Genomic DNA, 23,231 nt, shown 5'->3' with positions numbered 1-23,231 from the left:
GCTCAGGCGTACAACGTGAAACTCTGCTTGAAACGCAAACCGGACATCAGTGAGACTGAACCAGCCATGGATTCCGATGTTATCCCTGTAACTATTTTCAAGTTAACGCCCAAACATTTTGTGATCGATAATCTTTACCACTAAGATGCTAACATGTCGTATTTCTGTTGCCCAACAGGAGGACGAGGTTTGCGCTCCGGAGATGAGGGAACAAGGAAAAACCAAAAGGCGTGGAGATGCTCGCATTTCATGGCCAAAGTTTCCTTCCTTTGGAAAAGGACCGAAGTCCCGCTTTACCAGGTCTCACAGTTCCTCAGAGGCTGATGAGCAGAGAAAGCTGGAGCTTAGCCCCACCACTAGTGACACTGAGTCACCTATAAAATCTCAGGATGCCCTCAAAGGCAAGAAGAGGCACAAAATGAAGCTTTCTGTTCTGACAAAGAGAGGCCGCATAAGTTCATCTGAAGATCAGGACACAGAGGCACCAACAACTGGGCAGACCAGTGATGACATTCACCAGACAGCGTCAGACATGCTGTCACCTGAATGCATTGAAAGCCTCTCAGGACAAATACCTGAGGTCTTTGTAACGGAGGATGTGAGAGTAGTGGAAGAAATAAGACTTGAACAAAGCGATCAAATTATGACAGATCCAGTTCAACACAAAGTGGAACTCATCAGTATAGACAGCACTTTAAAAACAGAAGATCTAACTATGGCTTTGGCAGATCAAGGATCAAGCCCCCCTGGCATCAAATCCCCCAAAGAGAAGAAAAGCAAGAAAGAAAGATCTCAATTAAAAATGAAAATTTTGGGTAAGGAGAAATCACACAAGAAAGATGCAAAAGCAAAAGGCTCACCAAAAAGGCTAAAAACACTAGGGGCAAGTATTGAAGCAGCAGATCAACCTGGAAATGAAACATCAGATGCCATTCCAGGCAGTGAGTCACAAACACAACTACAAGGAGATAATTTACTGCTGGATATCAACACCAGTGACGAGAGTCAACTTGCAAAGTCAGCCATACCACAGAAGGAAATGAGTATACCAACGGTTGATTTTGATATTTCTTCTACCTTTATGCGTAAATCACAGAAACAAGAACAGGCAAAGAAAGATGACATAAAACAAAAGCAGGAAATAAAGACCTGTCCGACATTTAAACTGCCTAAACTTGGCTTCAGTGATATTTCAACTGAGGAAACTGTACAAACAGTGAATGTTGAAGAACGTCCAACAAAAATGAAGCGTAAAAGTGAGGATCCAGCAGTGAAAGACGATCCTTATGACATACTTTCAAAAAGCAGTCAACTTCCCAAACGTGAAGACATTGAAATTCCAGGTATGGAGGACATGGCTGTGAGAACCAACGCCAAAGGAATTAAAGAGCCTAAAGTGGGTTCAAGAGGACATCATGAAGAAATGAAGGCTGACGCTGTACAAATGTTAATCGATGTTAACAGTGTAAAAGAGGCCGTTTCAAAACTGCCTGGATTCAAGCTGCCAAAGGTTGACACATCCGGTGTCCCTATTCCTGAAGAAATTACTGTGATAGATGCAAATGCACAAAGAATATCAGTGAAAACACCTACTAAAGTTGCAGATACCAAATCAAAATATGGGGGGCACCTTATGAAGGTTGACATAACTGCCTCACCAGAAATCAAACTCCCTAAGATTACACCTGTGGCTTCAACCTCAGAGGACCTTTTAATCGAGACCAAGGTAGACTTTAAAACACCTGAAAAAGTGTACAAAACAGAGGTCTACAAACGAGAAGATATTATAATTCCTGGCAAAGAAAGTGAACAAGGCACAGTGGGGATCACATTTGAAAATCAATCTGCTGCTATGTCCAGCCCAAAAGAATCAAGTAAGAAATCCAGTAATTTAAAGATAACAACGGCTAGCTTTAAAATTGCACCAGTCATACAAGTCCCTGAAATTGGTGGTGACTTCACGAAACAGAACAATTTTCAGGAAGGTGATGCACTATTAGGAAGAAGAACAATAGTGCTCCAAGGTGAAACACCAAAAATATCGGATGTTAAAATGCCAGACATCGATAGCATTGAATACATTGATTCAGTCAGTGGTTCTCCAGCCCAAATGGGTGCTGGCATTAATCTTACAGGTTTTGGTGTTCACCTTGATGCTACAAAGCCAAAAACTGACATTGAAGCTGAGGTCAAACTCCCAGATGCTCCTGAAGTTAATGCTACTCTTGAAAGTACAGATGTTTCTATTCCAGAGGAAAAGCTGAAAGTTGAAAAACCTGAGTTGGAAATCAAACCACTACAAACTGAAGTTGAATTTGATTTACAAAGAAGCAAATTCAAGATGCCAAAGTTTGGGATTAAAATGCCAAAAATGAAAGGACCTCAATCGGATATAAGTATGTCCAAGAAAGACATGCATGTTACACTTCCAGAAGGTAAAGCTGTGGTCAAACTCCCAGATGCCCCTGATGTTGATGTTACTCTTGGAAGCATAGATGTTTCAATTCCAGAACAGAAACTGGAAGTTGAAAAACCTGAGTTGGAAATCAAACCTCTACAGACTGATATTGAACTTGATGGACAAGGAAGTAAATTCAAGATGCCAAAGTTTGGTATTAAAATGCCAAAAATGAAAGGACCTCAATTGGACATCAGCCTGCCAAAGAAAGACATGGACATCACAATACCAGAAGCTGAAGTTAAACTCTCAAATGCACCTGAAGTTGATATTAATCTTGGAAGTGTAGATGTTTCTATTCCAGAACAAAAACTGCAAATTGAAAAAACTGAATTGGAATTAAAACAGGCAGAGGTTGAATTCGATGGACAATTCAAGATGCGAAAAATTGGGATGTCAATGCCAAAAGTAAAAGGACCTGAAATTGACTTTAACATGTCAAAGAAAGATATGGATATTCAATTTCCAGAAGCCAAAGCAGAAATCAAACTCCCTGATGTCGAACTTAAAGAACCTTCTACTGAAGTGGAATTTAATGCTCCTGAGATTGAAGCTCAGTTGGGCAGTATGAAAGAATCACCATCAAAATTTAAACTACCAACATTTAAATTCCCCAAATTTGGAATTGCTACTCCAGATGTCAGTGATGAAGCACCCGACAAAGACATTAAAGTTGAGGCTACAATCCCAGAGGTCCCTGAAATTGATGTGAGTCTTGGAAAAGCAGAAGTGTTGATTCCAGAAGGAAAGTTGGAGGTTCAAAAACTTGAAATGGAAATCAAACCCTTAAAGTCTGAAGGTGAATTTGATGGACAAGGAGGCAAGTTTAAAATGCCAAAGTTTGGGATATCAATGCCAAAAGTAAAAGGACCTGAAATTGATATCAGTTTATCAAAGAAAGATGTGGATATCAAATTACCGGAAGCCAAAGCAGAGGTCAGTCTCCCTGATGTTGAACTAAAGGATCCTTCTGCTAAAGTGGAAGTTAAATCTCCTGAGATTGAAGCTCAGTTAGGTAGCATGAAAGGATCGTCATCAAAATTTAAATTACCAACATTCAAATTGCCCAAATTTGGATTTGCTGCTCCAGATGTCAGTGCTAAAGTACCGGATACTGACAAAGACATTAAAGTTGAGGTTAAAATCCCAGATGTCCCTGAAATTGACGTCAATCTTGGGAAAGCGGAAGTGTTGATTCCAGAAGGAAAGTTGGAGGTGCAAAAACCGGAAGTTGAAATCAAACCTCTACAGACTGAAGTTGAACTTGATGGACAAGGAGGCAAATTCAAGATGCCAAAGCTTGGGGTGTCGATGCCAAAAGTAAAAGGACCTGAAATTGACCTTAGCATATCAAAGAAAGATGCAGATATCAAATTACCAGAAGCCAAAGTAGAAGTCAATCTCCCTGATGTTGAATTAAAACAACCTTCTGCAAAAGTGGAAGTTCAGGCTCCTGAGATTGAAGCTCAGTTTGATAGCATGAAAGGATCGCCATCAAAATTTAAATTACCAACGTTCAAATTACCCAAATTTGGAGTTGCTGCTCCAGATGTCAGTGCTAAAGTACCGGATACTGACAAAGACATTAAAGTTGAGGTTAAAATCCCAGATGTCCCTGAAATTGATGTCAATCTCGGGAAAGCGGAAGTGTTACTTCCAGAAGGAAAGTTGGAGGTGCAAAAACCGGAAGTTGAAATCAAACCTCTACAGACTGAAATTGAACTTGATGGACAAGGAGGCAAATTCAAGATGCCAAAGCTTGGGGTGTCGATGCCAAAAATCAAAGGACCTGAAGTTGATATTAGCATATCAAAGAAAGATGCAGATATCAAATTACCAGAGGCCAAAGTAGAAATCAATCTCCCTGATGTTGAATTAAAACAACCTTCTGCAAAAGTGGAAGTTCAGGCTCCTGAGATTGAAGCTCAGTTAGGTAGCATGAAAGGATCGCCATCAAAATTTAAATTACCAACGTTCAAATTCCCCAAATTTGGAGTTGCTGCTCCAGATGTCAGTGCTAAAGTACCGGATACTGACAAAGACATTAAAGTTGAGGTTAAAATCCCAGATGTCCCTGAAATTGATGTTAATCTTGGGAAAGCAGAAGTGCTAATTCCAGAAGGAAATATAGAGGTTCAAAAACCTGAAGTTGAAATCAAACCTCTACAGATGGAGGTTGAACTTGATGGACAAGGAAGTAAATTCAAGATGCCAAAGCTTGGGATGTCAATGCCAAAAGTAAAAGGACCTGAAATTGATATCAGCATATCAAAGAAAGATGCGGATATCAAATTACCCAAAGTCGAAGGAGACTTCAGTCTCCCTGATGTTGAATTAAAAGAACTTTCTGCTAAAGGGGAAGTTCAGGCTCCTGAGATTGAAGCTCAGTTGGGTAGCATGAAAGGATCGCCATCAAAATTTAAATTACCAACGTTCAAATTCCCCAAATTTGGAGTTGCTGCTCCAGACGTCAGTGCTAAAGTACCGGATACTGACAAAGACATTAAAGTTGAGGTTAAAATCCCAGATGTCCCTGAAATTGATGTTAATCTTGGGGAAGCAGAAGTGTTAATTCCAGAAGGAAATATAGACGTTCAAAAACCTGAAGTTGAAATCAAACCTCTACAGATGAAGGTTGAACTTGATGGACAAGGAAGTAAATTCAAGATGCCAAAGCTTGGGATGTCAATGCCAAAAGTAAAAGGACCTGAAATTGATATCAGCATATCAAAGAAAGATGCCGATATCAAATTACCCAAAGTCGAAGGAGACTTCAGTCTCCCTGATGTTGAATTAAAAGAACCTTCTGCTAAAGTGGAAGTTCAGGCTCCTGAGATTGAAGCTCAGTTAGGTAGCATGAAAGGATCGCCATCAAAGTTCAAATTACCAACATTCAAATTCCCCAAATTTGGAGTCGCTACTCCAGATGTCAGTGCTAAAGTACCTGATACAGACAAAGACATTAAAGTTGAGGTTAAAATCCCTGACGTCCCTGAAATTGATGTTAATCTTGGGAAAGCAGAAGTGTTGATTCCAGAAGGAAAGTTGGAGGTTCAAAAACCTGAAGTTAAAATCAAATCTCTTCAGACTGAAGTTGAACTTGATGGACAAGGAGGCAAATTCAAGATGCCAAAGCTCGGGATGTCAATTCCAAAAGTAAAAGGACCTGAAATTGACATTAGCATATCAAAGAAAGATGCAGACATCAAATTACCCAAAGTTGAAGGAGAACTCAATCTCCCTGATATTGAAATAAAAGAACCTTCTGCTAAAGTGGAAGTTGAAGCTCCTGAGATTGAAGCTCAGTTAGGTAGCATGAAAGGATCTCCATCAAAATTTAAATTACCAACATTCAAATTCCCCAAATTTGGAGTTGCTGCTCCAGACGTCAGTGCTAAAGTACCGGATACTGACAAAGACATTAAAGTTGAGGTTAAAATCCCAGATGTCCCTGAAATTGATGTTAATCTTGGGAAAGCAGAAGTGTTAATTCCAGAAGGAAATATAGAGGTTCAAAAACCTGAAGTTGAAATCAAACCTCTACAGATGGAGGAACTTGATGGACAAGGAAGTAAATTCAAGATGCCAAAGCTTGGGATGTCAATGCCAAAAGTAAAAGGACCTGAAATTGATATCAGCATATCAAAGAAAGATGCGGACATCAAATTACCCAAAGTCGAAGGAGACTTCAGTCTCCCTGATGTTGAATTAAAAGAACCTTCTGCTAAAGTGGAAGTTCAAGCTCCTGAGATTGAAGCTCAGTTAGGTAGCATGAAAGGATCGCCATCAAAGTTCAAATTACCAACATTCAAATTCCCCAAATTTGGAGTCGCTACTCCAGATGTCAGTGCTAAAGTACCTGATACAGACAAAGACATTAAAGTTGAGGTTAAAATCCCTGACGTCCCTGAAATTGATGTTAATCTTGGGAAAGCAGAAGTGTTGATTCCAGAAGGAAAGTTGGAGGTTCAAAAACCTGAAGTTAAAATCAAATCTCTTCAGACTGAAGTTGAACTTGATGGACAAGGAGGCAAATTCAAGATGCCAAAGCTCGGGATGTCAATTCCAAAAGTAAAAGGACCTGAAATTGACATTAGCATATCAAAGAAAGATGCAGACATCAAATTACCCAAAGTTGAAGGAGAACTCAATCTCCCTGATATTGAAATAAAAGAACCTTCTGCTAAAGTGGAAGTTGAAGCTCCTGAGATTGAAGCTCAGTTAGGTAGCATGAAAGGATCGCCATCAAAATTTAAATTACCAACATTCAAATTCCCCAAATTTGGAGTTGCTGCTCCAGATGTCAGTGCTAAAGTACCGGATACTGGCAAAGACATTAAAGTTGAGGTTAAAATCCCAGACGTCACTGAAATTGATGTTAATCTTGGGAAAGCGGAAGTGTTAATTCCAGAAGGAAAGTTGGAGGTGCAAAAACCTGAAGTTCAAATCAAACCTCTACAGACTGAAGTTGAACTTGATGGACAAGGAAGTAAATTCAAGATGCCAAAGCTTGGGATGTCAATGCCAAAAATAAAAGGACCTGAAATTGATATTAGCATATCAAAGAAAGATGTGGACATCAAATTACCAGAAACCGAAGCAGAGGTCAGCCTCCCTGATATTGAATTAAAACAACCCTCTGCTAAAGCGGAAGTTCAGGCTCCTGAGATTGAAGCTCAGTTAGGTAGCATGAAAGGATCGCCATCAAAATTTAAATTACCAACGTTCAAATTCCCCAAATTTGGAGTTGCTGCTCCAGATGTCAGTGCTAAAGTACCGGATACTGACAAAGACATTAAAGTTGAGGTTAAAATCCCAGATGTCCCTGAAATTGATGTTAATCTTGGGAAAGCTGAAGTGTTAATTCCAGAAGGAAAAATAGAGGTTCAAAAACCGGAAGTTGAAATCAAACCTCTACAGATGGAGGTTGAACTTGATGGACAAGGAAGTAAATTCAAGATGCCAAAGCTTGGGATGTCAATGCCAAAAATAAAAGGACCTGAAATTGATATCAGCATATCAAAGAGAGATGCGGATATCAAATTACCCAAAGTCGAAGGAGACTTCAGTCTCCCTGATGTTGAATTAAAAGAACCTTCTGCTAAAGTGGAAGTTCAAGCTCCTGAGATTGAAGCTCAGTTAGGTAGCATGAAAGGATCGCCATCAAAGTTCAAATTACCAACATTCAAATTCCCCAAATTTGGAGTTGCTGCTCCAGATGTCAGTGCTAAAGTACCTGATACAGACAAAGACATTAAAGTTGAGGTTAAAATCCCAGACGTCCCTAAAATTGATGTTAAAGCGGAAGTGTTAATTCCAGAAGGAATGTTGAAGGTGCAAAAACCTGAAGTTGAAATCAAACCTCTACAGACTGAAGTTGAACTTGATGGACAAGGAAGTAAATTCAAGATGCCAAAGCTTGGGGTGTCGATGCCAAAAATCAAAGGACCTGAAGTTGATATTAGCATATCAAAGAACGATGCAGATATCAAATTACCAGAAACCGAAGCAGAGGTGAGCCTCCCTGATATTGAATTAAAACAATCTTCTGCTAAAGTGGAAGTTCAAGCTCCTGAGATTGAAGCTCAGTTAGGTAGCATGAAAGGATCGCAATCAAAATTCAAATTACCAACGTTCAAATTCCCTAAATTTGGAGTTGCTGCTGCAGATGTCAGTGCTAAAGTACCTGATACTGACAAAGACATTAAAGTTGAGGCCAGAATTCCAGAGGTCCCTGAAATTAATGTTCATACTGGAAAAGCAGAAGTGTTAATTCCAGAAGGAAAATTGGAGGTTCAAAAGCCTGAAGTTGAAATCAAACCTCTACAGACCGAAGTTGAACTTGATGGACAAGGAAGTAAATTCAAGATGCCAAAGCTTGGAATGTCAATGCCAAAAATAAAAGGACCTGAAATTGATATCAGCATATCAAAGAAAGATGCAGAAATCAAATTACCAGAAACTGAAGCAGAGGTCAGCCTGACTGATATTGAATTGAAAGAACCTTCTGCTAAAGTGGAAGTTCAGGCTCCTGAGATTGAAGCTCAGTTAGGTAGCATGAAAGGATCGCCATCAAAATTTAAATTACCAACGTTCAAATTCCCCAAATTCGGGGTTGCTGCTCCAGATGTCAGTGCCAAAGTACCGGATACTGACAAAGACATTAAAGTTGAGGTTAAAATCCCAGATGTCCCTGAAATTGATGTTAATCTTGGGAAAGCTGAAGTGTTGATTCCAGAAGGAAAGTTGGAGGTGCAAAAACCTGAAGTTGAAATCAAACCTCTACAGATGGAGGTTGAACTTGATGGACAAGGAGGCAAGTTTAAAATGCCAAAGATTGGAATGTCAATGCCAAAAGTAGAAGGACCTGAAATCGACATCAGCATATCAAAGAAAGATACAGATATCAAATTACCCAAAGTTGAAGCAGAAGTCAATCTCCCTGATGTTGAACTAAAAGAACCTTCTGCTAAAGTGGACGTTCAAGCTCCTGAGATTGAAGCTCAGTTAGGTAGCATGAAAGGTTCGCCATCAAAGTTCAAATTACCAACGTTCAAATTCCCCAAATTTGGAGTCGCTGCTCCAGATGTCAGTGCTAAAGTACCGGATAGTCACAAAGACATTAAAGTTGAGGTTAAAATCCCAGACGTCCCTGAAATTGATGTTCATCTTGGGAAAGCAGAAGTGTTGATTCCAGAAGGAAAGATAGAGGTTCAAAAACCTGAAGTTGAAATCAAACCTCTACAAATGGAGGTTGAACTTGATGGACAAGGAGGCAAGTTTAAAATGCCAAAGATTGGAATGTCAATGCCAAAGAAAGATGTGGACATCAAATTACCCAAAGTTGAAGCAGAGGTTAGTCTCCCTGATGTTAAATTAAAAGAATCTTCTGCTCAAGTGGAAGTTCAAGCTCCTGGGATGGAAGCTCAGTTAGGCAGCATGAAAGGCTCGCCATCAAAATTTAAATTACCAACATTCAAATTCCCCAAATTTGGACATGCTACTTCAGATGTAAGCGGTGAAGTACCTGACACAGACAAAGACATTAAAGTTGACGTTAAAATACCAGAAGTACCCGAAATTGATGTTAAACTTGGAAAAGCTGAAGTCTTAATCCCAGAAGCAAATATGGAAGTTCAAATACCTGAAATGGTAATGAAGCCCTTACAGACTGAAGGGGAACATGATGGACAAGGAAGCAAGTTCAAAATGCCAAAGTTTGGAATTAAAAAGCCAAAACTAAAAGGGCCTGAATTGGATGTAAGCTTGCCAAAGAAAGACATAGATGTCACACTTCAAGAGGCTAAAGCTGAAGTCAGTCTTCCAGATGCCCCTGAGGTTGATGTTACACTTGGAGGCATAGATATTCAAATTCCACAACAAAAGTTGGAATTTGAAAAACCTGATTTGGAAATCAAACCTCGACAGTCTGAGATTGAACTTGATGGACAAGGAAGAAAATTCAAGATGCCAAAGCTTGGGATGTCAATGCCAAAAGTAAAAGGACCTGAAATCGACATCAGCATATCAAAGCAAGATGCGGACATCAAATTACCAGAAGGAAAAGCAGAAGTTAGTGTCGTTACAGATGTTGACCTGAGAGAACCTTCTGCTAAAATCGAGGTCACAGCTCCTGAGATTGAACCTCAGTTGGGCAGTGTGAAAGAATCACCGTCAAAATTTAAACTGCCAACATTCAAATTCCCCAAATTTGGAACTGCTTCTCCCAATGTCAGTGCTGAAGTGCCTGACACAGATGAAGAAATCAAAATTGATGGCGCACGCATGCACATATCTGCACCACACACCACTGTGGATGTTCCAGAAGTTAAAGCATCAGTGACATTGCCAGATATTGAAGTCAAGGAACCATCCGCAGACATTGTAATAGTGCAACAGCCAGGCATTGAGGTAGATGCAAAAGTGAAAAAGCCAAGATTTTCACTGCCCAAGTTTTCCTTTTCAAAAACTAGTGTTAAGGCCACAGAAGTTGTCAGTCCAGATTTTGATGTTCCTCTTCCAGAAGGAAACATGGAGATTGTACCACCTGAAATAGAGCTTAAACCAACAGGAGCTGATGGAGAACTAGAAGGACAGGAAAGCAAGTTCAAAATACCAAAATCTGGCATCTCAGTACCAAAACTGAAAGGGCCTGATATTGATTTAAGCCTCTCAACTAAAGATATAGATGTTACATTACCCAAGGCTGAAGGTAAGGCTGAAATTCCAGAAGGTCCTGAAGCTGATATGAGCTTGTCAATAAAGGGTGTAGATATCAAATTACCAGAGGTTAAAACTGAGGTCACATTGCCTGGTGTTGAAGAACTGGAATCTTCCACTTTAGTACTGGATGCACCTACAGTTGACACTGAAGCTAAGATGAAACGACCAAACTGGACATTTCCAAAGTTTTCATTTTCAAAAACTAGTGGTAAAGCCCCGGATGTTGACGTAAATGTTGAAACACTTGACGCTGATGTTACATCACCAGAGGTCAAAGAAGAAATCTATCTGCCAGAAGTTGAAGTCAAAGGATCTTCAGTAATTACTTTAATGGAAGAGTCACCCAACGCAGAATTTGACACAAATTTGAAAAAATCTAAATTTTCATTACCGAAAATCTCTTTTTCAAAGTCAAATGTTGCAACAGCCAAAGTCAGTGCGGCGCTTCCACAGGTTGATGTGTCTCTTAAAGAAGGAGAAGTAATAGTCAAACAACCTGAGATGGAAATAAAATCTCCTGAGCTTGAAAGTCAACAAGGTAGCAAATTCAAAATACCAAAGTTTGGAATTGCGCTGCCAAAAGCAAAAGGACCAGAAGTTGATTTAACTACATCACAGAAAGATGCAGACATCACACTGCCAGACGTAAAAGCCGAGGTCAAGCTGCCTGAAGTTGACGTCAAAGAATCTTCAACTAGTGTGGAGACTGAGGCAAAGTCGAAAGACGTTGGAGGATCGCCATTAAAATTTAAAATGCCAACACTGAAGATGCCTAAATTTGGAAGTGCCACCCATGATGTCACTGTAGAAGCACCAGATGCAGACAAAGCTGAAATCAGCAGTGCTAAACTCGAGGAGGATATCGCTGTCAAAATCAGTGGCCCTAGTGTTGATGTTACCGCTGTGGATTCTGAAACACCAAAGACTGACACTGACGACATTGATCACGGCTCTCCAAGTAGATTTAAACTGCCATCATTTAAAATGCCGAGGCTGAGTTTTTCAAGACCCAAACCTGAGGAGGAAAATGTGCCCACTGAAGTTAAAGAAGATCAACTGGAGACAGCACGAGAGACTAAGTCGCCAAAGATGACTTTGACATCGTTTGGTGAGATGCTCAAGAATTTTGATGTTGAATTTGATGTTTCACAACCAGACAAAGAGGAAGGAGAAAACCTCGGAACAAGAGACCCCAGTGGAGATCAGTTAGACGAAAAGGACACAGATACCAAGCAAGGTGCAGCCAAAACTCCTGAGAAGACAAGTTGGTTTAAATTCCCCAGGTTTGGGCTTTCCTCTCCATCAGAACCTGTCAAGACTTTTGAGAAAGACGAGCAACGGGATGAAAAGAGCCCAGTGGGCGAAACAGGGGCTGAGGAAACAAGTCCTACCTGCTCCGTCCAATCATCCGATGCCTTTGCTGATATTAGCTCCACAGTGACGAGTGAGCACGTTGGCGTATCCATATCCTCTCCCACCAAGGTTACCGTCAAATACTCTGATCCCAACGGTGCTACGGAGTTAGAAGAGATCCATAGCAAAGTCATTACTTCCACCACAAAGACTGAAATGATCTCAGTTGAGCCCGACTTACCTGAGAAAATCACAATTTTGTCATCCGGGGTCTCATCTTCATCAGAGGACACCGTCAAACTGGAATCTGGAATAATACACATCATTTCATCAAATATACAAGCAACACCAGAGGCACAGCATGCCAAACTGTTCAGTGCTGTCCAGGTTCAGTCGGCCGGAGGCCTCGCCCTGGAACCGGAGGCTGGCGAAGCTGCATCGTGGACTGTTGAGGATTCCCAAAGTGGCAGGAGAACAGTCTTTGAGAGGCACGTCGTCAGGGAAACGTCGAGTGAAAGAAGTGAGAGCAAAGAAACAATTGTGATCACAAAACAAGTCACGCATATATTTGACTCCTCCGAACCCATCTCAGGCGAGACGGCTTCGTCCATACAGCGACTGAGAGACACTGTGCACTCTGAGAAAATGAGGTTCTTTGATGGAGCTGAAAAGTGAAATAATTTGATGTAAATTACGTTTTTAGATGCAGTACAGTCTCTCACCGTCGGGTTGTTTAATTTGCTGATTGTCATGTAAGAGGAAGGAGAGAGAGAGAACTTTACAACTGTACAACTTAACTTTGATCTCAAGTTGCATGATTTTGAGCTTTAAAGAGTGTAAATTATGACAGGGCTTCAGCAAATATCTTTGCTAATGGTATAAAACTAAACTAAGCAATGTCTGTTTGTCATGTCATAGTTTTTAAATGTGCATTTGAAGTGGTCGATGCAAAACAAATCAATATTTTTTACAATAATTTTACCGTAAAAACACCTTCAATACACAACTGCAGTATATGTCAAAAAAAAAGGAATATGTATATGTATTATCACGATACTCTTGTTGCAATAGCTGAAATGTAAAAAGGAAAAAAAAAACATAGCAATGCAAAGCTGAAATGCTTACAATCAATCACAGAAAATGTGCTGCTGCAAATATATTTTTTACTAATACTTTGCTACGTAGAACCTAATTTGCTAAAAAAAAATGTATTATCATTTTATTATGTTTACATTATATTATCGCTGTATAAAGTGGGAATACTGAAGTGGCAATGTATATATATATAGCTTTTAAATGACCTCCGGAGTTTTATTCGATTACTGCTCCTGTTTGTATTCTAAAAGGCTTTAACTACGAAAGTGTTTGCAGAGTTATAAACAATAAATAAATATTATAACACCCCAAGAATACGTCTGGACCTCGTGATGACAGGTCGGGTCAGCGCTTTAACTTAAAAGGTTTTTGGATTGTGGACATATTTTAACGAGAGGAATCAATTGTGGTTTCTTACTAGATTAGAAAAAGTAGAATATTATGTGTTATTGTCAACACTGGTTATCCAGTGTCTACAGTACACAACACTGGCATAGGATGCATGCATGTAATTGCACACTAGAGGGAGCCATAATTCAAAGATTGTGTGTCGCCATGGCCGTATGTTCTCAAAATAAAGATTTAGGAATCGGGTTAAGGACAATCTTAACTATTGTTTCTTTTAATTGTATTTTTTGGTATTTCTATTTTATAATATGCGGTACATTAATGCGGTTACAACATGTGATTTTTCTAAGTATGATGTCATACATTCAACTACAAAACCAGAATTTTTACAACAACTAGATGATGGTACGGAATTCATTCCAATTGCAGTTTTTTTTTTGTGACTCGGCTAGTAGCCCTCTCCATTAAGGCTTTGTCTAAATAGGACATTACACGGTTAAAACAACTATTAAAGATTATTCATGCACCATTTAAAGTCATGGTAGAGGCTTTAAATGGTGACCCACTTCATTATTTACCTTTAATACTTTTAAGTTGTCACATTGACCCTTAGCATAACAGGTCCCAGCAGGAAAATCACAGGCCTAAATTATCAATAATTTGAATTTTTTGCTCGCTCACTTCAGCTTACATATGGTTTCTTGACCATCACGAACGGAGCACACAATTCCTTCATTTTAAATCAGTAAAACATGTGCTTTTCCTGCTAAGATGTTGTTTTATTTACGCCTGTTTCCGCCACTCCAAAAATAAAAATATTTATAAGTAAATCTTAATTATTAGATACTAAGTCATAATTCTGAAATAGTATCGCAATTTTTATTATTATTATTATTATGCCATAGCATCTCCTAATAATGACTTAGTATATCATAATAATGACTTAGCATCTCATAATTATGACTTAGTATCTCCTAATAATGATTTAAAATATCATAATAATGACTTAGCATCTCATAATTATGACTTGGATATGCAGGCAGAAGGGTTAAAGGTTTGATTTAAATGTAAAAAAACATCACACAAACCACCCCGAGCAAAGTGACTTCCCATATAAACTTATAGGCTTCTTGTGATCCGATCATTTCCCGACAGTCAGTGAAGGCAGCACCAGTCCGGCGCATCTGCGCAGAATCGGAGTTCTTTACTGTGAGCGGCAAATTCACGCGGAGCCCAGCGCGCGCCCCGCATCATCATCATCAGAAGCAGCAGCGGCGGCAGCGGTAACAGTAACAGCAGCAGTAACAGTGTAACAGTAAGAGTGTGATGAAGCAGCGGAGGACTGAGACCCTCCTGCTCTGAGACACTGGACCAGCCCGCACACAGGTACGGAGCTTTTTAAACACTCAACCTTTATTTATACACGCGGATTTATCATTGTTGTTATCATTCCTCTTATTAGTAGTATTATTAATATTATTATTATTATCATTATTATTGAGTAGGAGTAGTAGATAACATTTTAATACAAAAGTAGCTGAAGTGAATGACTTTACTTACATTTCAAAGTGCACCTCAGAGGTTTAAGAAAAAACATCTGTTTAACCTTGTGTGTGTGTGTGTGTGTGTGTAATCAGCTTTCACATGCCAGTATTTAAATCTATTTATAGTATGTGTTATATACCTGCAATCAAGTGGTAAATCTGTGGTGGTGTAGCCCGGGTAAAGAAAAAAAAACAAAAAACAACCTCCACTTTACACCTGCACGTTGTTTACACCATTTATTTATTTGTTATATTTATTTACAAAAATGCATTAAGATGCATATATGGGTCAATAAGTGTCTGTGCTTTCTGTTTGATCATTAATAAAAGTGCATTTTTTTAAATAGAACAGGAAATGTGAATTGGGGCAAACAAAAATAGAGAAAACGACAGTGAAATGTAAGCACAAGCAGAGCAGTGGGACACTTTTATAAGGTTCCACGTCTTTGGGCAATAAAATGTTACTACTGCTGCTACTGATGATTTCAGAAATGGAAAAAAAAAGTATCTGAAGTGGAAAGAGGTTCCTACAGCTCACTGTTCCATTTGTAACAGAGGTGATTTTCATCGCTTTAACTGGACCAACTGGACGAGAAAGAGAGAGGAATTATAATCTGTGAGGAACGGGAACAAGGGCGAATTCTTACAGATAGGACAGATCGATATGTTATTATATTGAGATATTTTCCTGGTTTTAAAGGCCGTTGCATTGACTATCGTTATAATACACTTGATTTAAAAAAAAAAAATACATGTATTCAACAAAAAAAGTCACTCAATAACACTTTCTTTTAATTTTGAGCCTAATTATGTGCACTATAGCAAAATTGGACCGTATTTCTAGTCAGTTTATATGTAAATATCTTTCATTTAACATTAAAAAGCCAAAGAAATAAAGCAAGTATTATCTCAAAATGAAAGGTAATAAGTGTATTTTAAGACCATAAACAGTAGATATCACACAAATAACTCACAGACAGGACTGAACTGTACTATATGGATAAAATGTAAAATAAGACCCTGGGATTAGATGAGCATAACTGGATTATTTTCTTTCAATGTTTGAGGATTATGTTGAACAACAACAGAAGTACATTATGCTGCTTCCATGACACAGTTATAGCACGACTCGGCTCAGCTCGACTCGTTTGTTGTTGCTTTTCCGTCAGTGCGAGTTCCTGGCGATGACGTTCCAACACTAAAATGTGACGTCGTCAGACTTGACGGACGCTGACTGGTCAGAGAGTGTCATCACTGAAGAGTCACGAGCGCGACGTCCGACAAAAGAATCAAAGCAACAATGATAACAACTGTAGATTAACGTTAAAAATACTTAAAAATCCCTGAAACATGAGTGTTAATCTGCAACATTTAGCAAAGCAAATGTCTACGTGTGAGTGAGTGAGTGAATAAGTGAGTCAGTGGATGAGTGAGTTGGGTGAGTGACTGTTACTCAGTGTAAAGTTTTTTAAACTTCATGTGAACGCAGATGATACACGGTACTAACGGTCTTTCATGTTTTTGTAAAATTATTTTATGTAATTCCCGTGCTTCTTCTATATGTGAGACAGGTGGAGTATTTATAATCCCGACAGTCAGGCCTAAATGTGGGTGTATGGCCACCGTACAACATCTTAAAAGCCAGTGATAATGCTGACACTTTATTGATCAGTGGCAATCAGCATGTTATTCTTCTTCAGGATGCCAGAGGTGATGAGCAATGTATAATGGTAAAGCGTCAAATGAACACATGAGTAACCTCATTTAGACTTTATAATTCATCCGATTTAGCTTCAGGGTCGGCTTCTTCTTCTTCTACTCTCCTTCACCTTCACTGATGTAAGACTGACTGGAGCGACCGCATAGATTCCCTCCACACGAACAATAGCAGCCTCTGATGAGGAATAAAGGCTCCTATTGTCTGTCTCGGTGATGAAGGGCAGAAGCAATTCCAGGTTTCACAGAGACGTCTCACAACAGCAGCGTGGCCCCGTCCTGATGGCGGTAATTGCTGCATGACAGCATGCACACATGAATGCCCCCCCCCAAATCAGCTCTCGGCGCCGTGCGCTCAGGCAAAGTGCACTATTCCGACAATCAGAGGTGTAAAATCTCAATTTGCTCATCCCCATGGCAACAGCAACTGCCAGTCTGATTGTATGGAAAGTGGCGTTTCGGATAACTTGTCACATGCAAAGTCTGCTTTTCACTTCAGAGCGGAGGAGTGACACTATACTGGCTGAGGACTGAGCCTTAGATGAGGGAAGTTTACTTTCTTCAATCAGTGCAGACGGGTTTGAATCATCAGTGCATTCAGGGATAATTCACAACCTGGTGTTTCAAAATAAAAGTCAAGTGGGAGATGCAACAAAGCTTAAACCACAGTCTTAACTTATTCCCTCCATCCATTTGCTACCGCTTTATCCTCCACAGGAGGGTCGCGCGGTGTCAATCTCAGCTGACATGGGACGATAGGCGGGGTACACAATGAAAAGTCAGCAGCAGCAGCAGCAGCAGCAGGGCTTCTTCCATGGGTAGCCAGCACATGGAAGCCTTGTTTACATTTTAAACCAATGATATATCAGACATATTTGATCGACACCACTTTCAGCCAACCATAGGTCTTGGGGCATTCAAAGGCCTATCAGGCACAGGGTATTTTAAATCCAAACGGTCCGGCCTCAATCTGGATGTATGGCCACCGTAAAGGCGTGTGCGGGCATGTGTGTTCTGGCAAGTACACAAAACAGCATCTTAAAAGCCAATGAAAGTGTTGACACTTCGTCGATCGGTGGCAATCAGCATGTATTCTTCATTCAGGATGACTGAGGTGATGAACTCTCTGGAGCCCGGGGCGGAGGACTTCAGCGGGGGAGGAGCAGCGGGGGACGAGGGCGCAGTATCCTTCCAGGTGTGCGTGAATACACACATGTACATGTACATGTACACACGTGTGTGTGTGTGTCTGTGAAGCGTTGGAATCTGGCCGTTCCGTCCAACCCTCCCGAGGGTCACCCCATGGAACCTCAGGAGGATAAAGCAGCAGAAGATGAATGAATGAGGGTATTTTGTTGAACCCCTCGTGGTTAGTGATGAATGTGGATTGACACAAACAAGGTCATTAGCTGCCGGTTCGAGTCCCCACCAGGTCAAAGCGCTGGGGTACCACTGAGCACCCCCACCTTCTTGGAAGGTTTCTCGTAGAGGGAAATGCAGAGTAGGAATTTCCCTACAGAGGATAGCCCAGTACGGACAAACTAGCCGGATTTGGGCATTTTGAGGCAAAACCTTATGACTCAAATGAAGAATAACATCCTCTCTGGTATGTGAAGGCTACTATAATCAAAGCTAAGTGGTTTCCACAACAGAGAGAGTATGCTTTTAGGTATAATTTAAACCGAAATCCTAAATTGGAGAATCCCAATCTCTTTTTCACCCCTTTGTTTTTGTTCCTACGTGGTGTGATGGTCTTTGAACCCTTACATAAGCTTCCACCAGCTCTTCTCAGACGCTCACGAGAGGTATCCAAAGTTGTCCAAGAGGCTTCCGTCCATTGTGGTGGAGCCGACGGACGGAGCCGAGGTGGAAAGTGGCGAGCTCCGCTGGCCGCCTGATGAGCCGAGCTCTCCGGACGCTCACACTGCGCGACAGAGTCCAGAGGAACAAACTGCAGGTGAGGACAAGTGCGATGTTTTCTCTGGACAAAGGCACTTGGTCAACTTAGATTCAGACTCACAGATGCAAGTCATACAGAACTTCTGTATGTCCTTGTATTCTTTGAGCGCAGACTTGTCCATGTGTGGGTATCACTGAACTTCCTCATATAAGCAGGTTTCTATGTTTAAGATCTCCTTCACTGTCGACTGGATTGGAAAGTGTTGCAAAAGGCCTGGTGATTGACACAGTCTCTGTACGTTCTTCCAGATGAGGAACAGCCAAGTGTCGGTGAGCACGAGGAGGCTTCAGGAGCGGAGATGCAAGACTGAGAACCTCCTCCTCCTCCTCCTGTGAAATCCACCTTTACTGTGAGTGTGTCCAGACTTGGATGAGTTCAATAAAAAAAAAAGAAAAAGACGTGTTCACTTTGAGTGTATTGAAAGACCGTGATGGCGTAGAAAAACAGATTCCCCATCCTCAGCTCTGGGGCTTGGAGCCAGAGTCAAGCACTGAAGACACCTTTAGTGTCAATTCACTAAACATCCGTTGCACAAGAGGTTAAATCCACAAATACAATAATTGATGTGAGCAGACGTGGTTTCACGTCCGTGTTTCTTAACCAAACATACATTTTTAATTTGATGGGTCAAAAACGGTCTCTCTGGCTCCGAGCCCTTGTCGTTCCACTGAGGATCTGGACAGACGTCTCTAAATGCTGTCTTAAGTATTTAGCTCATGTGTGCCATACTACTACTTCTACTGATGGTAGCGACTGTATTTTGTGCACAAGTTTTTAGATTTGACTGTTTATTAAGTGCTCACTGCTGTAGTTTGGTGACCTGGTCTCACTTTTCACTCTGTAATAGTAGTGACGCAATGTTTTGAAGAGCGTTTGCTTGATTAATGAACTGATTTGTCACTTAATTTAATGGTGTAACGTTCTTTAAAGGGATGGTACAATTGTTGAGGTGTGGTTGCATAAGGTGTGGACAACTGGAAAGTGAAGATTCGGTCACTTTTTTACACTTTTGACTCTCCCACACCAAATTCCATAGAGAAAATCAGCAATTATCGGTCACAGCACGCGGGAGATGTTGATCCACTCGCTGCCGCCGTCAGTGTTCAAAATCCTTTTTGAAAGTTTGTGTCACTGTGGTAAATCTGAACAAACAGCAGCAGTAGACCAGCAGCTCTAGTGTTCCTGCAAGCTAAAATTGCTGATTTTCAGTTCTCAGAACTCTTCCAAACAGCGAGATAAAATATAGATTTTATCAACCACACCTCAAAAAAAACCTTGACCTGTCTCTTTAATATAATATTTAAGCTATGTCTTCATGCAGTAGGTATTAAAGGGAATGTAACCGTGTTGTTTTCTTTCATATATTAGAGCAATACATTCAGAGGACGTCCATTTTCTTACAGACCACAGACGTAAAGAAAAAAGAACCAGTATATTTTGAATGTAAGCTGCTTGTTACAGACATGATATTTTATTTTAAAAAAACAATACTGTGCGTCTAAATTATTGCACAACTAATATTAAACATTTTCAAAATTCTTCATCAGTTCTTTTTTTATTTATCGTCCCTGTGATTTGGAAAATGTCGGAGGAAAAGTGACCCTTGTTTGTTCTGTGGTGTTCAATGACTGTTCATTGCTGACTGTAAGAGACACAAATGTCCACAAAAAGATGCACAATGTCAAAGGAGACGGGGGGAAAAAATCACCACACTGAGTCACAAAGTAGCAAATGTATCGATACTATTTGACATGAGTTGTTTATTTTACTGCTGCGTGGGACAGAAATAGAAGTACTTTGTCTCCTCAGTGGACATCAGTCCATCAGAAAACCAGCCTACGTGACTCGGCATGTTTGTTACCTCGCGTCGTATGAAAGTTCGTAGGCTTGACAGCGCGACAGCAGAGCACCATGGGAAACATCAGTCTCCTGCTTTTAATTACAACTTTTGATTTTGATGTGAACTGTGTTTACATGGCTGGAAATGTTACAGTAATTATGGAAACTCCCACGTGAAGTGAACGCAGCATCGCTCCAATATTCACCATGCTCGTGTCCTGTTTTGACTCACAAAGGACATAAAATTTGACTTGTGATTATTTTAATCACTTCTGTCATTTGCTGTTTTCTCATCTACGACTTTATCAGGTCATTTCCCAAACACTCAAATGCCGACTTCAGTCGTACTTCGCTGTTCATCAGAAAAGACGAGCCTGCGATTTTAGATAAAAACCCTTTAACATATTTTTCTGACTACAAAGAGAAGCAATATGAATTATATGCAGTAAAAAAATCACTTTCTATCCAACTTAACATATTGAAATAGATAGCAAATACAGTGCAACTCATGTGCAAATCTAAAAATGGACAATTACCACCACATTTCCAGAAAAATGTGAGAAACTTTATATTGGTAAATGATTTGTATTTATATATAACATATACAATCAAAGCTGCTTTACACTACAGTTAAATATCTGAAGTATTTACAGAGAATAGGGTTAACCCGAACCCCCCAAAAATGCTAAAACTGAATTATACTCTAAATGACAAATATGTTCATTTTATATTAGTGAAATAAATACCCTTTAGGTATTGAACATTTAAAAACACCATATGTATCTGAACACACTAACTATTTTATTGCACAAAGTGCAGAGAATTTTTCCAGTTCATTGACTAATCAGTAAATCAAATGTCAGAGCCAGAAATAGAAATATTACATGAAATATCTTCAGGTTTTGAATGGATAGAATGGACATTTGAGAGTCTCACGTGAAAAATAAATGGGGACCTGCTTTTAAAAAGCTGCAGTAGCTGCACACACTGACGTAAATAAGCACATTTCGAGTGGAAAACCATTTTCCTAATAGAGCAAAAATGCTGTGCTGAGGTGAAACCCTGCAGCACTGAGCAGCTCAGGTGTGTTTCTTCTCCTGAGCCCCAGGCCTGTTCTTATTTTAGTCTCCGGTTTTTTTTTTTTCCCTTTTCATAAATCAGAGTTATTCAGGGAAAGTGAAGGCAACATCTGCTGAACCCACTGCTGCGTTTCACATCACGTCCAGAGAGTAATAATAACAATAATAAAAACATCTCAGCGCTTCAGTCTGAAAGCCTTTTCATACAGCGTATTAGTGTATTCCTGACACAAATGGCAACAGACGTGTCCACAGAAACACGGCGCGATGTGAAGCAGGTCACATTCGAGCGGCTGTTTCTACGTGAGGTGAGGGATTTAAATCTTCATCCTCACCTGGAGGCAAAAATCTAAATTTACCAAGATGGAACCAGGTAAACAATATATACAGTATATAAAGTACACGTATAGTATTATAGTATTATTATGTATATGGACAGTTTACTCTGCTCTCGTCCTGCAGCTATGAGGAAAATATGGTTGGTAAAATAAAAAACAGATCAGTATCATTTTATTGTTTTCACAATATCGTTCGTATATTATAGGTATATCATTCCGGTAATATCTGAATACCGCGCGTACGTACATACAGTATATACTATATCTGTATTGTAAATACAAAATACATGCTATACGCATGTCGTTCTTACGTTACGTATTATAGGTATATCATTCTGATAATATTTGTATATTCTTACGTACATAGTTCTTACATACAAGTTATCGTTACAGCGATACACGTATATCGTTCTTACGACACACATTTGTTGTTCTATAGTATAAAATATCACATGATCTGTGACGCGCCTCTGTTTTTACGATACCATATTACATATTTGTAATTCAAACACTTGTGTTTCTCGGTGTCTTGCTTTAACGCCGCGTATCAACACACGCGGACGAAAAGGCGACAACGGCAGGCGCCCCCGCGTACACTGCGATTGTTTGTTGATGCTGATCCACTGTTAAAGGTCGGCCTGGTGTCTTAATGCAGACGGCCAGATGGATGGCAGCATCTCCGTCTTATGTCTTTTTATTTTTTTTTGTGTGTGTGCTTTCTTCGTTTTCTGGCTCTGACCTTTCAAAAGACAGATGACAGCCTTGTGAAGAGCACTTCATCCGAGCAAGTGGGGTCACTCCTGGGAAAATGAAGGGGCTGCTGGGAGCCAGGCTGTGAGCTGGGTGAGGAGGGGTGAGGAGGAGGAGAAGGGGGTGAGAGGGAATACAGTGTCAATTATCTCTCAAATGTCACCAGCTGTTTTTCCAGAAAAATCTCTCCTCTTACACAAACACTCTGTGTCTCGCTCAAAGGTGGAAGCTTTTACATTTGCTGCGTTCAGAAATAAAAACATTCTGGAGGATTTGTACTAAGATTCACTGATGCAGCCCGTGCAATTTTGTATAAACTTTGAAAATGGATGTTTAAACACAGTAGCTAGATAGATAAAGATCATTTTGATCAACTTTGATTCACTTTGATTATGGATGTTTAGATATTTAGCAAGAGATAGCCAGAGATGACAGGGCTACACAGTTAGCTAGAGTTTACATAGCTAAATAGTTAGCTAGTGATAGCTAGAGAGCCATAGCTAAATAGTTAGCCAGAGAGGGCATAGA

General features: G+C 40.0%; 2 protein-coding genes across 2 annotated transcripts in view; both read left to right on the top strand.

Moving 5' to 3' along the window:
- Nucleotides 1-13,444, top strand: part of LOC122783314 (neuroblast differentiation-associated protein AHNAK) — a 25,555-nt gene extending 12,111 nt beyond the window's left edge. Inside the window, exons 6-7 of the mRNA XM_044048037.1 lie at nt 1-87; nt 179-13,444. The exon at nt 1-87 is cut by the window's left edge and continues 74 nt beyond it. Coding sequence (XP_043903972.1) covers nt 1-87; nt 179-12,709 — 12,618 coding nt within the window. The 3' untranslated portion in view covers nt 12,710-13,444. The remainder of the gene's footprint in view (nt 88-178) is intronic.
- Nucleotides 13,445-14,689: 1,245 nt separating this feature from the next.
- On the top strand, nt 14,690-20,238 carry si:dkeyp-72h1.1 (uncharacterized protein LOC799956 homolog). Its single transcript, XM_044046905.1, has 4 exons — nt 14,690-14,863; nt 17,842-17,920; nt 18,520-18,694; nt 18,946-20,238. Exons 2-4 carry the CDS (start codon nt 17,843-17,845, stop codon nt 19,005-19,007), a joined length of 315 nt encoding a protein of 104 aa, XP_043902840.1. The 5' UTR covers nt 14,690-14,863; nt 17,842; the 3' UTR covers nt 19,008-20,238.
- The last annotated feature ends 2,993 nt before the right edge of the window (nt 20,239-23,231 follow it).

The sequence above is a fragment of the Solea senegalensis genome, linkage group LG16 (assembly GCF_019176455.1).
Source record: "Solea senegalensis isolate Sse05_10M linkage group LG16, IFAPA_SoseM_1, whole genome shotgun sequence".
NCBI classification, from domain to species: Eukaryota; Metazoa; Chordata; class Actinopteri; order Pleuronectiformes; family Soleidae; genus Solea; species Solea senegalensis.
Note: the sequence above shows the minus strand (reverse complement) of the source record. Positions and strands in the feature narration are given on the sequence as shown.